At 32.2% G+C, this 21,542-nt stretch overlaps 2 protein-coding genes across 4 annotated transcripts; one reads left to right on the forward strand and one right to left on the reverse strand.

The window, feature by feature from the left end:
- Positions 1–461: 461 nt before the first annotated feature.
- On the reverse strand, positions 462–6,885 carry LOC145950861 (uncharacterized). Of its 3 annotated transcripts, XM_083062696.1 has the most exons (8): positions 4,111–6,885; positions 3,761–3,998; positions 3,467–3,679; positions 3,297–3,389; positions 3,113–3,214; positions 1,288–1,656; positions 1,120–1,174; positions 462–645 (listed from the first exon to the last, which is right to left on the reverse strand). In XM_083062696.1, the coding sequence occupies exons 3-8, from the start codon at positions 3,620–3,622 to the stop codon at positions 641–643; spliced, it is 780 nt and encodes a 259-aa protein (XP_082918822.1). In that variant the 5' UTR covers positions 3,623–3,679; positions 3,761–3,998; positions 4,111–6,885; the 3' UTR covers positions 462–640. The 3 variants fall into 3 exon arrangements, with proteins under 3 accessions (XP_082918822.1, XP_082918820.1, XP_082918821.1); XM_083062694.1 differs by having other exon boundaries at positions 462–1,174; XM_083062695.1 differs by lacking the exons at positions 3,761–3,998; positions 4,111–6,885 and having other exon boundaries at positions 462–1,174; positions 3,467–3,733.
- Positions 6,886–7,121: 236 nt separating this feature from the next.
- LOC145950825 (ACT domain-containing protein ACR3-like) lies at positions 7,122–9,901 on the forward strand. Its single transcript, XM_083062622.1, has 2 exons — positions 7,122–7,411; positions 8,461–9,901. The coding sequence occupies exons 1-2, from the start codon at positions 7,325–7,327 to the stop codon at positions 8,701–8,703; spliced, it is 330 nt and encodes a 109-aa protein (XP_082918748.1). The 5' UTR covers positions 7,122–7,324; the 3' UTR covers positions 8,704–9,901.
- Positions 9,902–21,542: the final 11,641 nt, after the last annotated feature.

Genomic DNA, 21,542 nt, shown 5'->3' on the forward strand with positions numbered 1-21,542 from the left:
ATTTTACGGTAATTTTTTTTTAAAATATATTTGGAATTATTTTAAAAGCGCATTTTTATTATAAATTGACAAATAATATTTCGTATATTTTAGACATTTATCAAATTATTATTTAAAACTATCACTAACCATATTAATCATTAAAAATTAATAATGACTATATTATATTGTTATTTAATTCAAGTAACTTATAAATAAAAAATTTACTTGTCAAATTATAGGATCACTTATTTTAATAAATTATACATATAATTATAATAATATTTATGTGTTTTGTATGTTTCTTGTTCAAATATAATTACTTAAAGATACATTAAATTAACAACTTTTAACATTATAAAAAAAAATCAAGCCAACATCTAGTCATAGGTCTAGCATGACATATTTTTTTATTATTAAGACATTAACATCCATCAATTTTAAAACATATCCAACATACTCAAAATCAAATTCATGGTCAATGCTCAAAAGTAAAATATGTAAATTGTCCCAAAATTAATCTTGCTTCAAATATAAAAACATAGGTTCAAATTCATGAGTTCATCATGTCTAAAAAAAACAATAATAATGTCAAACTCCATGAACATTACTATCTAATGAAGATCCTCCTTGTGGTGTTGGCATGTCATGTCCACTCCCTTCATCCTATAAAATACAAATTGTTTAATGTTATCCTTATTAATAAAATATGCATAAAATATTAAACTTCAATTAAGTATTAATATAATTTAATTTAGTGCAAAATATAAAACAAAGGCTGTGGATGTTTGCATGAAAGAGTATTTGAACAAGGGTATTCAAACCCTTTATTATGATAAACAAATTGGAAAATAAAAAACCCAAAAAAACAGACCACACTACAAAAAATAGGTGGCAGGGATAATTTCTTCTCTGAACTGATAACAGATAACTAACTAAAATTGATATGCCCATTGGTATTGTCACCATTGCTCTCTTCTGCATAAAATACGTAACAATTCATATTTTCCAGATCTAACATATTAAGTAACTCAAAATCAAATTCATGATCAATGCTCAAAAATAAAAACATAGGTTCAAATTCATGAGTTCATCATGTCTAAAAAAAACAATAATAATGTCAAACTCCATGAACATTACTATCTAATGAAGATCCTCCTTGTGGTGTTGGCATGTCATGTCCACTCCCTTCATCCTATAAAATACAAATTTTTTAATGTTATCCTTATTAATAAAATATGCATAAAATATTAAACTTCAATTAAGTATTAATATAATTTAATTTAGTGCAAAATATAAAACAGTTACCGCTACATTATTACTACCACTACCAAACATAGCCTCTAGCTCAGTAGGAATATGTCCTTCCTTCATTTGTATGTAAGCAAGCATGACATTTTTTAATGTCTTGACATTTTCTTGAGAAGTTGCCAATTCACCCTTCAAACTAATTACTTCCTTTTTCAGTTGAGAATTTTCAGTGGAATCAAAATTTGAAGAACTGCACCCTACACCACTAAATATTGTGGATGATTGAAATGCCACACTATGTAGACCTCCTAATCCCAAGCAACGTACACGTCCAGAATGATCCTTTCCCAACACTTTACTAAGACTATCATTAGTTGAAATTTCATTAGAGTTGTCACTTTCACTCATTTCTATTGACATCTTCTCCTGAAAGAAACATGAATAAGTTCTTAAAGTCATTTTCATTTGTTTCTTCAATTTTAGAAGCAGTTTACTAAAAATTAAACAAATCTATTCTTCAATTTTCTTTCATAATCCTAAAGCTGAGATGCTACTTATGTTTCTCTCTATTCAAGTTCTTTGGTTTATCTGCTCAAAAAATTAAACATGAATTTGATGTTTTTATTCCTCAAAAAATGTGAGTACAAGAGGTGGGGTCTATTTATAGACTTTACATTGAAGTGTTACAGAATTCTCTGTATTACAATTACCTATCAAATCCTAACAGATTGTCAGCTATCACTAGCTGTTGTTCTACAGTTCAGTTGACACTAGTTGTTCAAATATGAAAATAACTAGAATACTGTGTATATGCTGGCACACACCTCTACAAACTTGGCAAGGATGGAATGCAACAGTGCAATCCCGTCGGAGTATGTCCCTAGAAGATGAAATCTGGTAGGAGATGTAGATTTGTTCAGAAGGTCAGCTGGCTAGTCTTGAGCAGGAATGTGACAGATAGGAAGATGCTTGGAGATAACCTTCTCTCTGACAAAAAAAGAGTAGTAGTAGCTAAATTTTGTGGTTTTGATGTGACATGGTGACTGATTGGCGTGGAACTGATAGACCAGCTGCTTGCAGTGAAGCCCTCTGGTGTTCTAAGAAAGAAAGGCTCAAGGCTGCTGCACAGTTGGAATAGTCTTGGGTGGTGTGAATTTGATTGGAAAGTCTAACTTCCAATGTTGACCTGGGGACCAACATTAAATGTTGAAGCACGAACAATAGCGTTGTGAAGTAGATCATGGCCAATGTGTAGGTTGAACATATGAAGTGGGATATTATGCAGGAAAGGACGGTACTGGAAAATTTGGTACCAAAAATCTAAAGTTTCGCGGAGAGAATTAAATGACTGACCAAAGCCAGTAGGAATGAACATGGGAGCAAATCTGTGGAAACAGGTTGTAACATCATGATCATATGTTTTGCACAATTGACACATTGGTCTATTTCTCCTCCACTTCCAACTCTTCCTCTGCCTAAACAACCCACCTCTACCAAGAGACAATGATGGTTGAGGAACAAAATTATATGAATTTTTATTGGAAAAATTAGTCCATATGAAAATGGCTGCATACCAAGAGACAATGATGGTTTAAGGGATTTGTTGGAAAAATTAGTCCATATGAAAAATTAGTCCATATGAAAATGGCTGTCAGCCTGTCATCAGCTGTTGCTGTACAGCCGTCAGTTGACATTAGTTGTTCAGAACTAAAAAACCAAATAACTAGAACAGTATGTATACATTGGCAATCACAAAATACTGGATGCTCAATTAACTTGGTAAGGTATGGGCAAAGGTTTAATATGTTCAATTCACACATCAACATTTAACAGTTATGAGCAAAGGTTTAATATGTTCAATTCAAATTTACTTGCAACATACCCCAATAGACCTTGCCTCCTCATTGATATAAGACCCATCTTTTTTCTTGTGAGTTGCAATGTATAGTTCACCTCGACCCACAACACGTCCAAGCTCTTGTTCCTAATAGAAATGACAATGTAACTCCAAATGAACAATATAAAAATTCTTTATTAAAGCTCAATAACTGAAGACAAATATTTACCATCTCATGTTGTTTCGTAGACAACAATTTTGCACCACCGGTATGTGGAATCATTTGCTTTTTTCTTACTTCAGTATTTTTTTTGCACAATTCCTATAAAAAAATAATTTATTTATTAAAACGTCAAGCTAAAAAAATAATTAATGATCATAAATATTTGTTAAAACTACCTGATAATTTGGCCTTAGATGATAGTCAACAAATGATGACCATTGATCTTTATGAATACCATCAGGAACTTTAGCAATTAACTGTTCTCTTGACAATGAAGGGTCATAAACACGGTTCCACATATTTATCTTTGCATTCCTATACTTTCTTGACATGGCAAGTGAACAATAACGCTTAGCAATCAATTCTGAAGCCTGAAAATGAAATAGATTCTTTAAACAAAAAGAAAAACACAGGTTAGTATATCATAATTACAAAAAAAAATGACCATAAAATTTGACTTAAGCATGTACCTTTAAAGTGTTAAAGCAATCATCCTTATATGATTTTGGAACTTTTATCAACTCTCAAAGTTAATGGGAATATTTTTTGAATCAGTGGAAATACGCCCACAAGCTCTTAAAAGAAGTGTCGTTGCTTCTCCATAGGCTCGTTTTTGCCTATCAAATAGCACAACTATACGTTCACCACGTGGCATCTCAAATACTCCTGATTTTGTCAACTTAGTCTTTTTTGTATTTCCTTGCTCATCTGTTAAAATGTGACATAGCTTATATAAAAGTTTTTGATGGGTACATAACAAATATAAGAAGTTTTCATAAGAAATATAACTGTTGGATAGTAAAATAGAAAATAATGTTACCTATGACTTGTACAGTCCATACCCTACTTGACTCACGACCTACACGTGGTCGTTGAGTAGGTGCAAGCGTCTGCTCAGGAGGAGCCATGGGAGGAATATACGGCTGTTCAGGAGGAGCCATGGAAGGAATATGTGGCTGTTCAGGAGGAGCCATGGAAGGAATATGTGGCTGTTCAGGAGGAGCCATGGGAGGAATATACGGCTGTTCAGGAGGATCCATAGGTGTAATGTATGGTTGTTGAAGAGGAGCTATAGGAGGAATATGTTTTTGTTGAGGAGGAGCCATAGGTGTAATGTGTGGTTGTTGAAAAGGATTTATAAGAGGAATGTGTGGTTGTTGAGTACGAGCCAAATGAGGGATGAAAGAATGTCTTTGAGATGCTTCTTTTTTAAAATGCTTGAATTTAGGATGCATGACTACTATTGAATACAACTTTGGACCTGCAATAAAAAGTAGGAATTAAAAGCATTCTTCTAAAGACAACCATATTTGTTTAATAAGAATGGAAATTCACCTTTCAAAGAAATATTCAGCAAACAACTAGTATTAATAATAGTTAAAAACTAACAATTGTGACTCTTTAAGCACACCAAACAACTGCAATAAGAGTTTAACAAGAGAAATTAGAATATAACAAGAAAGGTAGCAACAAAGTTTAAATTAATGAGTAAAAATTAAAAACAAAATCTAATTCTTACCATAAAATAAATTAGTTTGTGATATTTGTCTTAATTATTCAATTATATTTGCATCTCCTTGAAATTGGTTTTCATCATCTACATCATCCCTTGCCAAGGTTATTGTATCTGTTTCATTTGTAAATAAATTACTCAAGTCCTGCTCATGATACGACTCACTTTCAAATATAATATCTTCCCCAACTTCTCCCATATCATACAAATCTCTTGGCATCATGTGGACAACAACACTCCACCCTTTATTTACCTCATCATCAACATAATACACCATTTGTGCTTGGGAAGCTTCAATATAGGGGTCATGTTCTTCACGTTCACCTGTGTGAATACAGTGAGAAAAGTTTACTGAAGTAAATTGCCAAGCATCCTTTCTAATTCCTCTTGGGCGTGTAGTATCTGCCCATTTGCATCTAAAGAGAACAACTCTAAGAAAACCATAATAATTAAGCTCAATTATGTCTTCCAACTTCCCATAATATGGCAAATCTGCTAGCCTTAAATTTGCATCAGAGCTACTTGCAACACATGATGTGTTTGAAGTTAGAAAAACTCCATTATTTTGAGTTTTTAAGCCTTCATCTCGTTTTATGGTTCTAAACTTGTACCCATTGATGTTGTATGCCGTATATCTTCTTGCAATTGACATTGGGCCCCTAGCTAAATACTTTATTTCATCTGGCACTACATCCGTAATGTTTGGATTTGTAACCTAATTAAAGATTGTGTTAGTCACATAAGTGCATTATAATTTTTGCATGAAATTAGTTTTGAACATACTCGATGAAGAAACCAACTAGCAAATTCTTTATTAACTATCTTTTCCAACTCTACAGTTGAAAGCCTTCGATTTCTTGTCTTCCTCTTAGTGAATGTCTTGAAATCACTACCATAAAAGAATATCATGTTAAATCACTACCATAAAAGAATATCACATACAATATATTTAAATACTTACTCCACATATGACTGAACTTTTGGACAATTTAGTAATAAATATCGATGTGCTTGTATTTTTTCCAATGGGGTAAGAGTGAAAGTTGATGAGCTTCCCACTGGTCTACCTAACTGAGGATAAATGATTTGAGATGTTTCATTATCATTAGGACGATCATCAACACGTCGACTTCTATTCAACCTTGACTCAACTTCTTCATATAGTGAGTAAATATTAAGAGTCTCTTCGGCCAAATAAGCTTCACTTATAGAACCTTCTGGTTGTGCCCTATTCCGTACAAAGGACTTCAAATGTCCCAACATCCTATCATAAAGGAAACAATAATTATTCAAAATACTCTTTAAAAATGTGAGATAAACATAACAAAACACATTTACCTCTCAATTGGATACATCCAACGATAATACACTGGCCCTCCCAATTTCACTTCTTCAACAAGATGACAAGTTAAATGGATCATCACTGTAAAGAATGATGGGGGTAATAGTATTTCCAAATGACAAAGAGTGAGCATAATCCGATATTGTAGCCTGTCAAGATCTAATATATTCAATCTTTTACAACATAACTCCTTGAAAAATGAGCAAAACTCTACCAACACTGTAGTCACACTATCAGGTAAAACATTGCGTATAGCTAGTGGAAGTAAATGTTGCATGAGGATGTGGCAATCATGACTCTTCAACCCAAATATCTTAGAGTTTTGATCATCAATGCAACGAGATATGTTACTAGAGTAATCAAAGTGAAATTTCAATGGAAATAAAACTGTCAATGTACCTTTCCAGTTTTTTATCCACCACAGTTGAAATTTGCAGGCGCGGGAGAGCTACAACCCGGAGATAATCTATTCCTGTTAAGATAAATTATTCTCAATATAAATTATTCTCAACTTAATCCAAAAAAGAATCAACAACAACAAGAAGCTTACGATCCTTGCAAGTCTTTTGGCCAAAAGTGCAGTCAATTGGTCAAGAAGCAGCGTGCCAAATTCTACATTTTAAAAACTGGTTTTAAAACTTATTTTTAACTCAAAATTTGATTGTATGCATAGTTAATCTTTAATATCATTGCTGCTAAATAATAACTTAATTATTATTTTAGCTAAATTTAAATAATAACTTAATAGTTAATCATAGAGATTCTAGAAGCCAGTTACAATTATTTGGAAATATCAGCACAATGGACATAACTTCAAAGTACCAAAACTGCCTTGAATAATTTCCAATCAAAAGCAAAGAATATATGGCACTAATACTATTATGCATTACAGATTAGGATAACATGGTAGCTACAAGTAACACAAAATTAGAAAACTAAAATTAGAAGACATAACAGATTCAGCTTTCCCTTTCTAGTATCAATTGGTGGACGTCTCTGTCAAATGAGAAGAAAATTAGACAGGTTTTTTTATTTATTATTAACACATTACAGTCTTACAGTTGGTATTTAGTACAATCTTGTATAGTATTGTATGCTAAAAAGCATACAATTTTGAATTTTGAGAAATGTAGACTAAAAATGTTGATGTGGCAATGTTAGGAGTACTTTATACGACACATGGATGGGTGCATGCTTGACACTGAAGGAGAGAAAGAAAGGGTCATCAAATGCATTGAAGCTGCTATTCAAAGAAGAGTTAGCGAGGTAATGTACATTGTGCAGTTTAAAATTGATTCTGTATGCCTCTTTAAACCATACCAAAGACCAGAAGTCGGGGATGAACTTCTGGTTCTCAACATAGTAAGTTCTTTGATTTCGTGAGATGGTTTCCCAATGATCTTTATTATAACAAGTGACTTAATTTTCTCTTGACCCCCCTACTTCTTATGAGGCCCCGATCTACTACTTTTCTTTTCTGCTCATTTCTTTCTTTCCCTCTTTCTTTCTCTACATCAGAAAGTCTTCTGAGTTTAACCCAATTAATACATTTTGCACCTGCAGCTATCTACTTGTATTGTTGCGAATGGTACGACAGATATATGGGGCTAAGTTCCACTCAGATTGTATGTCACCATCATATCCACCTAATCAATCGGTGACAGTGATGGTCTTTTCTTTTGTCTTCAATAGAGCATTAGAGCTTAAGAACCTATGTACTCCACGTAATATCATCTGATCCACATCCCTATAACCTTAAAAGTTAAACTAAATAAAGGGAAAGTTTGCTTTGCTCTGTTTTTATCATATACAAATTGAGTTTATGTGACAAAATGTCACTATCAGCCATATATGCTATAACATCATACAATTAATTATGCATCCCTGTTTGATTTTGTCCATACATCTGATTATGAGTTTTATATGTATGTATATATACTAGGCGTAAAATTTACATCGTCCACCAGTCAGAATCAGAATTCCTTATCAGTATGATTTTTATGTTAGATCATGAATTAATAACTACATCCTATCTAAAAAATAAATAAAAAATCCCAATTGTGTAAAACATTTTATTCTCATAAATAGGACCAATGTGATATTTATATAAGATTTCTCTTTCTCATTTGGAAGCAAGTCTTTGAGAGACTTTAATTGATTCATAATGTATGTTTTTTTTTTAGTACTAAAACACTGGTTAAGGAATTTTTAGAAAAATGTATAGATATGTTTTTACTTTTTATTATTTATTCATTAATTATTATGATGATGATGAAAGTGTTGTTAGCATTGATCTTGTGGGATGATGGACACAGGGTGTGAGCCTAGAGCTGTGTGCAAAGGACAGAGTGGGGTTGCTGTCTGAGGTGACAAGGATCCTACGAGAGAATGGCTTAACAGTGAGTAGGGCAGGTGTGTCAACCATAGGGGAGAAAGGGCTGAATGTGTTCTACGTGAGGGATGATGCATCAGGGAACCCTGTGGACATGAAGATCATCGAAGCACTACGCAAAGAAATTGGACAGACAGTGATGGTCAATGTGAAGAGGGTACAATAATTCTTCTCATATAAATATAATACTAACTTTTAATAAATCAATACAAGAGTATCAGAATCCACATGGAATTGTAGTTAAACTAACTTGTGATCAATTACATACCTTACAATATTTCTTAAAGACAGAAAAGATAACATCATCATCTACAATCACTTCTGCATGCTTTCGAACTACGGTGATCCACTAGAAATTCAAAATAAATTCAAATTAAGACATAATTTCAAGAAACAAATGTTAAAATTTTTATCCAATAACCTCAATGTAACAAATAAGGTCCATTTGATATCAAAAGCAACTCATAGCTAAGCTTTGATTAAACACCCAAATTAGAAATTGCACCCATAACATGACAAGTGGAGCTTCTTGACTTTATTAGAAGGCACTTAGAAGTGTCAAATTTGTGGAGAAACATTGGTTGTAGTTTTCAATCAGAGTATTAGACAACCAAAAACCAAGGTTTCCTCTAACTAATTTGAAAAGGGAAGGCATATCTTGCCTCTATATTTTAAACTCTTATCTATCTATTCAATTCATTTCTTCTATTTATCAGTTAGGAACCCATAATTGACTTATGCATAAAAACCACCCCTCTAGAAATGTAAAACCATAATTTCCGACGAAAATAGAGAAAGAGAAACGCGAGTTCAATACCAAATGAATCCCCGACAGGATTTGAAATTCAAACTCTCCTAGCAAATTTCGCTGTCCAATTCGAAGCTACAGGGACAACACAACCATCTGCAAAATTCAGGAGAATAGGAAATGATAGCTTAGACAGAAACAAATTGACTTAGACAGAAAAAAATTGTATATGAAATCCTAATCTAAGATCAATTGAATGCATACATTTCCCGCGTGTAGGTTTCGTAACCTAGGTTTTGATTCTCATTAGAGAATGAAAAATTGTGAGTATGAGTCGAAGAAAACAGAACAGATTTAATGCACTTGGATGATTGAAAACTCACCATGAATGGATTAATCGAGTAGAAAAGAGAAGCTCCTCACGAACAGTAATAATAGAGACGAAAGAGGAAACGAAGGAGCTCGAACAGTAATATTGCGGTCGTTTAGGTTGATAATTTTGAACTAAAATTGTAAAGGTGAGGGTGAGATGAAGAAGGTGAAGAGAGGATGAACAAACCTTGTGTTAAAATGAAGAAGGTGAAGAGAGGATGGACGCGCGGAAGCTGGGACTTTTCGTGAGGCTAGAAATTGTTTTTTTTTATTTCTTTTAAATTGATTTTATAAGTTTTTTTTTAATTTCATAAAAGAACTAAGGCACGTATAATTAATTAAATAAAAAATTATTGAACGTTCTGGCGGTTTAAAACCGCCAGAAAGTGTCAACACTGTAATGATTATCATTCCAGCGGTTTAAAACCGCCAGAAAGAGTCGATAATTTGTAGCATTTGTCATCATTTCCACAAATGTAACATTTTTTGGCGGTTTATGGAAACCGCCAGAAAAAAACCGCCAATAATTACCTATTTTTTTGTAGTGATTATTATTATTATTATTATTATTATTACTACTAATACTATTTTTATTATATGGTATTTGGTTAGAATTATTTTAATAATTATAGATGAATATTATTTTGTATGTTTTAAATAATTATTATTTTGTAAAATTATTTTATACGTATTAAATAAGTATTTTTATTATCATTTTAAATATTTATTAATATGTTTTAAGGGAAGGTTGATTTTATATGATATTTTAATATTGAAATTATATTATTATATTTTGGGTCAGAAATATATTATTATTATTATTATAGAGAAAAATATTTTATAATATACATGCATTTATTTTATTTAATTATTTTGAGGAAAAAGAGAAGCAGGTCGGAAGAGAAGGAAGATAGGTTGGGTTGACCCAGCCCAATGAAATATTTTAAGAAAGGGGTTAGACAGAGTTAACCCTATCTGTCTCATTTTGAAGGGTTAGGAAAGAAAGAAATGAGAAATAAAGAGCTTTAAGGAAGAGTGCTCAAGAACAATCTCAAATTGCATCAAGAGTATTATTCTGATTAAAGCAACCAAGTACAGGGGAAAATGGATTATTTGTATGCAAAGTTACATGAGAGAGTTGGGTAGAGGAGGAGTCCCGTAGGAGATGATGGGTAATTTTGTAATTATTTCTGTTTGAGAAATTGATTATCCCATTAAATTTTGCATGTATTGAGGATTAGGAATATGCAAACAATTTATAAAAATGATGATTTGGGAGAGAGAACGAAATTGTAGAAAAGTTGTGAGTTAGGTTTTGAAAAAATTGGGGCATTTTACTATTTGAGTTGAGATTCTATGAAATTTATGATTCAATCAGATTTCATATCGATTTATAAATTTGGTTGTGATATTAGTTGGTAAAATTGATTATTTAGATGATGATTGGATTTATTGGGATGTGCTCTGTAAGTTAGGATTCTTGTAGATTGATGAATACCCTTAATTATATGAATTGATGAGTAATTGAGAGATTTTAGTTGTGGATGTACCTTAGTATTTTTTTAATATATTTATGTATGATAAACCAAATTAATTCTCGTTTATTGGGTTAGAAAGTAAAGACTTGGGGCTATAATTTAGACTCTGGAATCATGTAAAAAGATTAAGAATTGAATGAATTATGTGAGTTATAAGTTCAGTCTCCATTCCAATGCGCGAAAGATTAAGTTTCATGTTGTCAGCCATGCGAGGTGACCTTAAAGACATTTTTAGGCTTCATGTTCTTCGCAAAAGTTGTATCTTTGGGTGTTATATTTTTAATGGCTTTGGAATCACTCAAAAATAATGTCTAGAACTCTAGATATGGCTATTTTGGTGAACAGAGGTCAAGCTGTCAGCTTGGATTATATCTGTTGCGGTTTTTGACATTTTTAGCTAAGTACATGATTTTTTTAGAATTTAATGTCTTCATAAGAGTTGTAGATGATCCTCTTATATTTCTTTAATGATAGGTTTTAACTTATTTGGTTGAGTATAACTCTCTGTGTGTTATTTTCTTTGACAGTTGTCAAAGATAGACGTATGCTGTTTTGATGTGCCACTACTAGAATTTCCCTTATTACATGAGACTTTTCTTTCAAATTTTTACGAAAAATTTGTAGAAAACGTTGTTCCTACAATTTTTTCTATGAAATTTTATCTGCAGGTAATTCCTTCATGGATAATATATTTTTGCAAATTTTAAAATTCGCGAGAAATTTTCCTGCGAAATTTCTTGCGAAAAAAATTTGCAAGAAAGTTTCTTGCAAAAAAAAATTTGCAGGAAAGTTTCCTGCGAATTTTTTCGCAACAAATTCTGCAAGAATATATTTTTACGAAAAAAATTAAAAAACATTAGTATAAATTCTATCAATAATTCTTCAACTTTCAAATGCTCACAATGAATTCATCCAAAGGATCTGTTTCCATGCCTTCAACATGTGATACATAATCTTTTAAATTCTAAACTTGTAGATTATAAGCCTAACACTCAACCATACAAATCAACTTGTTAGGTAAGTGTTGTCCCAACTTATATACTCTTTAATTGTTTTATTTTCAATCGATGTGAGACTTGAAGTTTTTTTAAAATATTAAACATAAATTTTAATTTTTTTTAATTTTTCCTGCAGATTAAAATTTGCAGGAAAATCCACAGGAAAAGTTACCTGCAAAATTTTTCTACCATTTAGTAAACATTACTTACGAATTTATTTTTGCAAGAAAATTTGCAAGAAACAGAATAAAATTCTTATAATATTTTTTTACAAATTTTTACCATGAAAAAAAAATTTCTATGATTATTGAAATTGTAACAAATTTTGTAAGAAATATCTGTAAATTATTTTTTGCAAGTAAATTAGCAAAACAATTTTGCGAATATTTTTTGCAGAAAAATTTGCAAAAAATTTATGCAAATATTTTTTTGTTGGAAAATTCGCAAAAAATTTCTGCAGATATTTTTTTGCATGAAAATTCGCAGGAAAATAACACTTTTCTAGTAGTGTTCTAAGGTGTTATCATGTGAATTGAAAAGTTGTTTAAAGAAGTATGACACTAGGTTGTACAGTTAGTTCATATATGTATAATGATGAGATATGGATTCATGGTGAATTGCTTGAGGGATATATGAACCATTGTTTGTGTGGACTTATCTATATCATGTATCTGATGCGGAATTGAGTTATGGACTATGGTGTGATGTCTTGGCACAAATGTATACATATTGTATCTACCATTTTAATATTGAATTGATAGCATGATGTGGCGAATGGTATGTTATGGCTTAATTGTTCAATTAATTATGTTGTGAGTATGTTGGCATGAAATGAGATGTTGTGTTGAATGTGAATGTGATATGATTGTGGTTCCTCACACTTATGTCGGCGTGACACGACCTTGGGCAAGAGATGCTACAGGGGTGGCGTGAGCATGGCATAGTGTGGGATGTGTGAGGCAATTAACACGTATGTCGGCGTTGCACGACCTTGGGAAAGAAATGTTACAGGGGTGGCATGAGCATGACATAGTGTTAATTGCAAGAGTTGTGATGATTGTGAATGAAATGTGATTGTGGTTCCTCACACTTATGTCAACGTGGCACGACCTTGGGCAAAATGCTACAGGAGTGACATGAGCATGGTATAGTGTGGGATGTGTGAGGCAATTAACACATATGTCGGCGTGGCATGACCTTGGGTAAGAAATGCTACGGTGGTGGCATGAGCATGGCATAATGTTAATTGCAAGATTTGTGATGATTGTGAATGAAATATGATTGTGGTTCCTCACACTTATGTCGGCGTGGCACGACCTTGGGCAAGGATGCTACAAGGGTGGCGTGAGGATGACATAGTGTGGGATGTGTGAGACAATTATCACATATGTCAGCGTGGCACAACCTTGGGCAATAGATGCTACAGGGGTGACGTGAGCATGACATAGTGTTAATTGCAAGATTTGTGTGTGACAACTAGTACTTATGTTGGCGTGACACGACCTTGGGCACGAGATGCTACAGGGGTGGTGTGAGCTTAACATAGTACAAAATATATGATGTGATGAATTGGTGTGATTGAGAATTGTGATGTAAAGATGATGCATGATTAATAGAATTATGATATGTAGAAATGATTGTAAATATTTCATTACGTAATGAGTTATGATGAGATTACATTGTGGTGTGTTTGTATGTGCTTTACATATAAATTTTTTCTTTTCTTACCGTACAATTTGTAGATGTTTTAGGTGAGGAAGATCCGGCTTTGAGTGACATCTAGAATGCCAACAGTTGAATTGTGGGTGTACTATGATATTGTGACATCGAGGCAGAGGACTTCTAGAACATGGATTGTTGTATGCATTTGGAGTTATACTTATTCTTTTGAAAACAATTTGTAAACTCTTATGTTTTATTTTCCAACTTTTATTTTCAATTATTTTAGATATTAAAGAACATTATGAAAGTTTTTATGTGGACCCTTTTACCAATGTTGAAAAATTTATTTCTTTAGTTTATTTACATTATTACAATATATGTGTTGGGGGTAGTAAGGGTGTCACATCTATCTTTTATGTAAATATAGACAAATACTTATTAACTTAAAAACGACACATTTAATAATCATATACACAAAATTTAGTCCTCTCATCAATTTGACATCGGTTAATTACTAAATTCAACGTTTAACTCATACTTAAATGATGTAAAATTTAGTAACATAACATTTGGAGATAAAGAAAACTAAAAACATAATAAAAGTAAGATTTATTAATAAAATAAGTACCCATCATCATTAAAAATACAAACGAAGATCTTTTGTAATTTATTTTTTAATTTTTATTTCTACAAACATGTCATTAAATATCAACTATTTAATTGATTGCATGTCACTAAACAACATTAAATTTAGTGATTAAGCAACATCAAATTGACAGTATGATCAATATTTTGCATTTTTAAAAATAAGGGAACAAAATGTCTCTTAAAATAGGAGGGCCAAAATTGCGGATTGACAATGTAACATTCCACTTTTTCCAAATAGATTAAATAAATATTTTCTGATTAATTAATTGGGGAATATAATATTCTGAGTGATTTGATTTAATAATATCTATTTATTATTTTTTTTAAATTCAAATGTGTAAGGTTAATTAGTTGTTTTTTTGTATTGATTAGCGCATGTAGTGAGAGTTAGGGTTTTATTTAAATACATTATTAGTATTATGTATTCTCACATGCGATTTGACCGTACATTGTGATCTAAAGAGGGAAGTGAATTGGGGGTAGCCAAAGAGGAATTTGGAGAGTAGGATCTTGAAAGTAGCACCTATCAAGGTAAGGGGAGAGTGTGAACCTCACTTTGGGGTGTAGGGTAACTGTTGGATAGCAAGATATTAACCCCCAATCCCTAGGTTATTTGTGTATGCATACAAGGATGAATTAAACCTGATCTTCTTGTGAACTTATATGAAATTGAATGTTTTGTATGCGATATATGCATGTATTGGTGTATTGATCATAAGGATTATATGTGATCGTGAATCTATAAGTGTCTGTGGGTTTATGGGAAACCCTAAGCATGTTTATAAACCCTTTAGTAGGAATTAATTCATAATAATTATAAATTTCACGAATAAAACATAAATAAATTAGACTATAGAAATCCCCTTCAAAAGATTAAAATTGTAGAAATCGTAGGAACCTTATATTTGAAAAAAAAATGCGAATTATGTAGAAAACGTGTTTGTTGATACCATGTCGAGCGATAGCTTGGGCTCGTCGGGTGTAGGAACCATAAAATGCTTGCAGCCTTGACCACACTGCGCGTGGGCTTGACCTTATCTGGCATGAATACTTGTGGCATCATTGACGCCAGATGTGAGTGTAGTCACGTCGAACACGAGGGCTTTAAAGGACCTATAGATACTTCTCGTTGGGCGCAAAGTGTGTCTTGTTGGGCAGAATTCTATGTATGGACCTACTTCTTGTGTATGTTTATGAGTAAGTAGTTTGTGTGTATAACTAACTGTGATACGTGAAAGTGATAAGTGATAAATTGTGAAGTGATAAATCGTGATGTGTTATGTGATAAGTGAATTTGTGTGGTAATCTATTGAGTTTTGAATGACATGTATCATGTGCATTTGTATTTTGTGATGGGTACGATGCGGAATACATCGCTAGGGAAGACCCCCTAGTGTAAAAGCTTGGGGATAGTTTGGCTTGGGAAGCCCTAGTCTTGCCCATTGTGTGGATGGGGTGTAGCTTCCCCAACTTAGTTATCCAAAAGAAACCCTGGTAGTATATCCTTCTAGTGAGTGTTGTGATGGCTTGACCTGGTATGTACTCCTAGACTACTCAGCCTTTGGATAGGGAAAAATGATTTTACTAACACCACATACATATAGATTAGTAGACTCTAGTCTATGTATGATCATGACATCTTGCTTGTGTTTGAACTGTATTATGATTTATATCATAATGGAATGAGATGTAAACTAATTTTAATTATTGGTTATGATATATTATTTGTGTATGTGACTACCTGACCTTAATCTACACCGGTAGTCAAAGTAAGATATGTTCTCACTCCCCTATTTTTCTTGTGGTTGCTTTATATGTGGTTGTAGGAGGCTTCCTTTTTGGAGAAGAGTCTAGTTGATTGAAGGGAGAGCTCTGATACCTATGATACTGGGGATATTAAATTATGTTTCATGTTTCATGCCTTTGTTTTAGGAATTTTAGTTTACTTCCCTTAAAGTGCACTTTCTTTAATGTTGTAATACCTAGAAGTTGTTTTAGTTTCATTTGAATTTCAAATGTGATACTCTCTATATTTAGTTGAAGTTATTCCAATATCATATTTCCTTTTTATGTTTATTATAATTATCTGATTATGCATGTGTGGCAGAGGGTGTCACAGACAAAAATATAAGAATCAAAAGTGAGTTTTTAGAATATTTTAATAAATACTAGTACATGTACCTGTACAATATATGAAATAAATTATGTGTAAAGAAGTAATATTATCATTATTTTTAAAAAATTAAAGTTAAAAGTTAAAAATAATGAAAAATAGTTATATATATATATATATATATATATATATATATATATATATATTATTGTAACTTTTTTTTACCAATTTTTTAGTTGTTAGTATATTAGATAATGATTGATAGTCCTAATAATATTTTCAAAAAATAGTTGAAAATCACAATTGGAGTAGAATGCAATATTATTTTATTATTTTGCATCTTATTATTTTTGTAACATACTTTTTAGAAATAAAAAATAATAAGAAATTATATTATAAGCTTAATGAATTTAATTTATTAGTTTATAATATAAAGTTGTTTTTATTAAACTAAATTAAATAAAGAGGGACTTTAAGTGGAATGTATTGAGTTGGACTCTAAGATTTGCCTAAATAAAAAAAATAAGGGTTGGATGTTTTCTATTCATCTTTTTTAACCCTAAGACACTACACCAAAATTAGGTTTTTGTGGCAATTAATTTATTCTTTTGCGGCCATATAAATGGCCATTTTTTTTTTACCAGCATTTAAATAATGGCTGGTGTATCCAGAGTCGCTAATACTATTACCGACATTTATATAAAATGCTGGTAAAGACCTACTAAATTGTCGGGAAAACTTATTTTTTTTAGTGGCAATTCTAGTATCCATTTTAAAGGCTATTAAAGTTATTTTTTCAATTGTCTCCTTTCCATCCATTTAGTGACTTTTATCTTTTGCTAGTGAAACTTTAAATAATTTATTCCTATAATTTTCTTTTCTAAATTCATAACTTATATTTTTTTTTATCTCTAGTCGATGTGGGATTTGTAAGATAAGGGTTGTCTTCTATTTATATATTTTTAATTTATTTTTTTTAATTGTCTTATCTCTTAAGAGATGTGAGATTTATAAGGTGAAAGTTGCTCTCTAATTGTTTTATAGCACTATTGAACTTGGTAATAACGGGTGATTTGATACTAATTTATTATAGTGAATTAAGAGTCTAACTCAACCCTATAAAATCAACTTATAAGGTGATAGTTATTACTCACTTATATACTATTTAATTATCTTATCTCTAATCGATGTGGGACTAGTTTTTTCAATAAATAATTGTCGCTAATAGTAAATTTTAGTGTAATATAAATATTTTTTTAGTGACTATTATATATTAGTCATTAATATTTTTATTATATAATTAAATAGCAGCAATTAAATTATTGCCATTAAATAATTATCGTTAATAACAAATTTTGTTGTAGTGAGAACACATGTAAAGGACAACATAGAGGAGGTCACTAAAGAAAATACAGAGTAGTGGCTAAAGCTTTAGATAATGTGCTTGTGTTTTAGGATCATTAGTCAAAGTAAGAAGAAGTGAGGATGTTGAATCCATGCGTATGTATGAGGGATAAGGGGGATGAGGTGGTAATCCCTAAGCATGTGTATGAATACATTATAATTAGGTCTATGTGTGAATCTCTATGGGCACCTATGTGTGACTTTGTTGTTGCGAGTGTTGTGATGTTTTAGCCAAATTTGTACATATATTTGATTATGTTAATTTGATGGTGAATTGAGAAAAGTGGTGAATTAAACCTTAAACCCTATGCATGAATTTTGGGATTTTTCATTGAATTGGATAAATTTAAATATGACAATTTTAATTGTTTGACCGACTGAATTGAGAAAAAGTGGTGAACTGATGGATTTTGGATGTGTTGGGAGAATCCAAATCATGAAACTCACAATTCTACAAAGTTTAGAATTTGTTGTAGTATCAAGTGTGAGAACACAATTATTTGCTTTGGGCGTGAAAAAAAGGCTCACGTTGGGTGCAAAGATGCTGGAGGGGTCTTAGACTTCCCGTGTTGGGGGAGAGGTGTCTCGCTTGTCACAATTTGACATCGTTTTAATGAAAGTTTTGATGCTAGATGTGACCTAGATCACATCGGAAGAATTGGTTCTAAAGGGGACGTCTTTTACTCCTCAATTAATGTTGGGTGTGGGAGTATCTACGTCAGGCGTAATTTATGCAAAGAGGTCTCTGACCACTTCACACAATTCACTAGTGAAAAATTAGGATACTACGTCACCCATTTTACGTCGGACATACAAACACCCGATGTAATAAAAACGCGGTGGCATGGTTCGTAATTTTAGTTAAATTATTTACGTCGGACCTCCTAGGGTCCGACGTAAATTTTAACATCTACGTTGGCTATGCATTGTGTCTGACGTAGATGTTAAAATTTACGTCGGACCCTACTAGGGCTGACGTAAATAATCCACGCCCATTAATTAAAAGGAGGTTCATGCAATGGAGAGTTCAAAAATTTAAACCCAAACTCATCTCCCGCGCCTCCTCCTCAAATCGTGGCTGCTCCTGGATAAGCTTGGGATCCACCCGGAGCAAATCTGGAGCAAAATCATATTCGTACTGATTTTTGGAGCGATAGCGTCGGCTTCATAGCATATGCTTCTTTCTTGATTTGCACTCTGTTTTTGTTGCTTGTGATATTCTAGGGTTGTTGTTAGTGATTTTTGGTGGTTTTACTTCTTCTTGCATTTTGAACCTTGTAATTTTTTGGTGTAGTCGTGTTACGAAATAGGAAATGGAGTTATTGCCCTTGATTAAAAGGTTCTGTTTAAAATAGTTGTTCCTAGGTTCACTTACGGGTGTATTTGTGGAAGTATTTTGGCAGATCTTTTAGCAATTAAGGCTTTTTTATGCGTTGCATTCTGAGTTTTTGAAGCTGGAGAAGGAAGTGGCCAAGTCCAGGTTGTAGAACGGGCCGTTCTGCTTGGAGAATGGGTCGTGCTGCTTGGAGAACGGGCCATTCTCCAACCAGAACGGCCCGTTCTGATTGAAGTCATTTTTCTTTTCTTTTTTTAAATTTTCACAACTTTTTATGTCGGACCTTGTAATGTCCGATGTAAATTTACGTCGGTGTTCACACCCCGACGTAAATTTACGTCTCCCGCTTCAACGTTGGAGCTTTTACTGACGTAAAACCCTTAAAATAACCAACATAAAATGCGTATTCTGTACTAGTGATTCAAGTAGAAAGGTCTTTAACCTCTTCACATTATGTCTTTTTGTTTTCAAGGTAGTATGAATCTAGGAAGGAGGGTCACTATGGTCATCTACCTAAACCTTGAGGTATTATGGTAAGGAGTCTTTAACATGCATAGGGTTAGTGTGTTTGGATGAGGAATTATATATGTTTGGTTATTCATAAAAGTTCCTAAGAATATTCATACATGTTTCCCGGGAATTAAAGATTTTCATGTTTGGTTACAATAGTATATTCTTAGGTTTATAAATATTTTTTACAAAAATATTTTTTATTAAAATAAACTCATTATATATATTTATTTACTTAAATTTTATTACAAACATGATATTAAACTATTTCAAAAATTTGAAAACTTATTAAAAGTATTTAAATATAGAATTTAACATAATAAAAAAATAAAAATGCTACATTATAGTTAAGAAGAATAAAAATATATTATTTTATTTCATTCAAATAAAAAATATAAAAATATTAACAAATATCATTAAAATGTTCAAACAAAATAGATTTTAATAATATTATTAAAATTGACAAAATCGAGAAATAATAAGATACAATAAAGAGAGAGAAATATAGATAGGGAGGGAGAAAGAGAAGGGAAGGGGAGAGTAAAGGTGTGGGAGAGAGATAGAGAGGTGGAGTGAGAGTGAGAGTGAGAGAAATAGAGAGTGAGAAAAAGAAATAGAAGGAGAGGGAGAGAGGAAAAGAGAAGGGGAGTAGGAGTGAGAGAAAGAAAGAGAGGGAGAAAGAGAAATAAAAGGAGAGAGATATTTTTTGTTTTAAAAAGGGATTCTATGGTCTTTTATGTACATAAAGTTTTTCCCCTAACTTGGGAAAATTGTATTCTCACCCCCTATGAGAATGTTTTTGTGGGAAAGTGGGATAAAACTGATTTCCAATAAACTATATTCCTAGGAATCTCTTTGTTTTCTTCTTCCTTTTTAAATAGCTATCAAGCATGTGAAACTAAGATTCTCACTTTAAGATACCCAGCAATGTAAAAACATTATGTGTACCAAATGTGACACCCTTCTACCCCATAATAGATAAGTAACAACAATAAGAATAATTCAATAAATATAACATCAAGAAAGGTCCACATATTTTAATAAAAACTCATAGGTTCACAAGTCTTGAAATAAATAGAAATAATAATAATAATAATAATAAAGTTTTACTCTTAAAAGAAAATTATCAAGGTCTCTAAAGAAAAATGAAAGGGATCCAGAATTTACAAATATAAGGTGAATATAAAACTCCTAAAATAAGTCTCCTCAAACGACAAATAACAATTCATAATTAAAGCATCCTAAATTCATGCCCCAATGTCACATCCTATCTAGCAGAACCCTTTCCCTTTAGAACTCAACACTATGAGTGTCTTCATCTTCACCTAAAAGAAAACCACATAAAAACAGGACGGTGAGAGATAGATAACATCATATATGAACATAGAGCTACCCAATTCCCACCCCACACCGTGCACCAAAATATCATCATTAACTATAAACAACAAATACATCTCATATAATTACCAAACATCATTTTTTTTTAATCATACAAGCTTTCATACACATGCTCACTATATGCTCACACACATCTCCTCTCCTAAGAGTCTCAACTTGGCACTCCGCACAATGGGCGTACCTCGTCAATTCTCTTAGTTGTTGCCAATGCGGGCATACCGTTCTCACACCCTCCCAGGGCCGGTATGTTGCACGGTTAAACACCCAGCGGCCCGTGC

This window comes from Cajanus cajan, chromosome 8 (genome assembly GCF_000230855.2).
Source record: "Cajanus cajan strain Asha chromosome 8, NIPB_CcT2T_4, whole genome shotgun sequence".
Classification (NCBI taxonomy): Eukaryota; Viridiplantae; Streptophyta; class Magnoliopsida; order Fabales; family Fabaceae; genus Cajanus; species Cajanus cajan.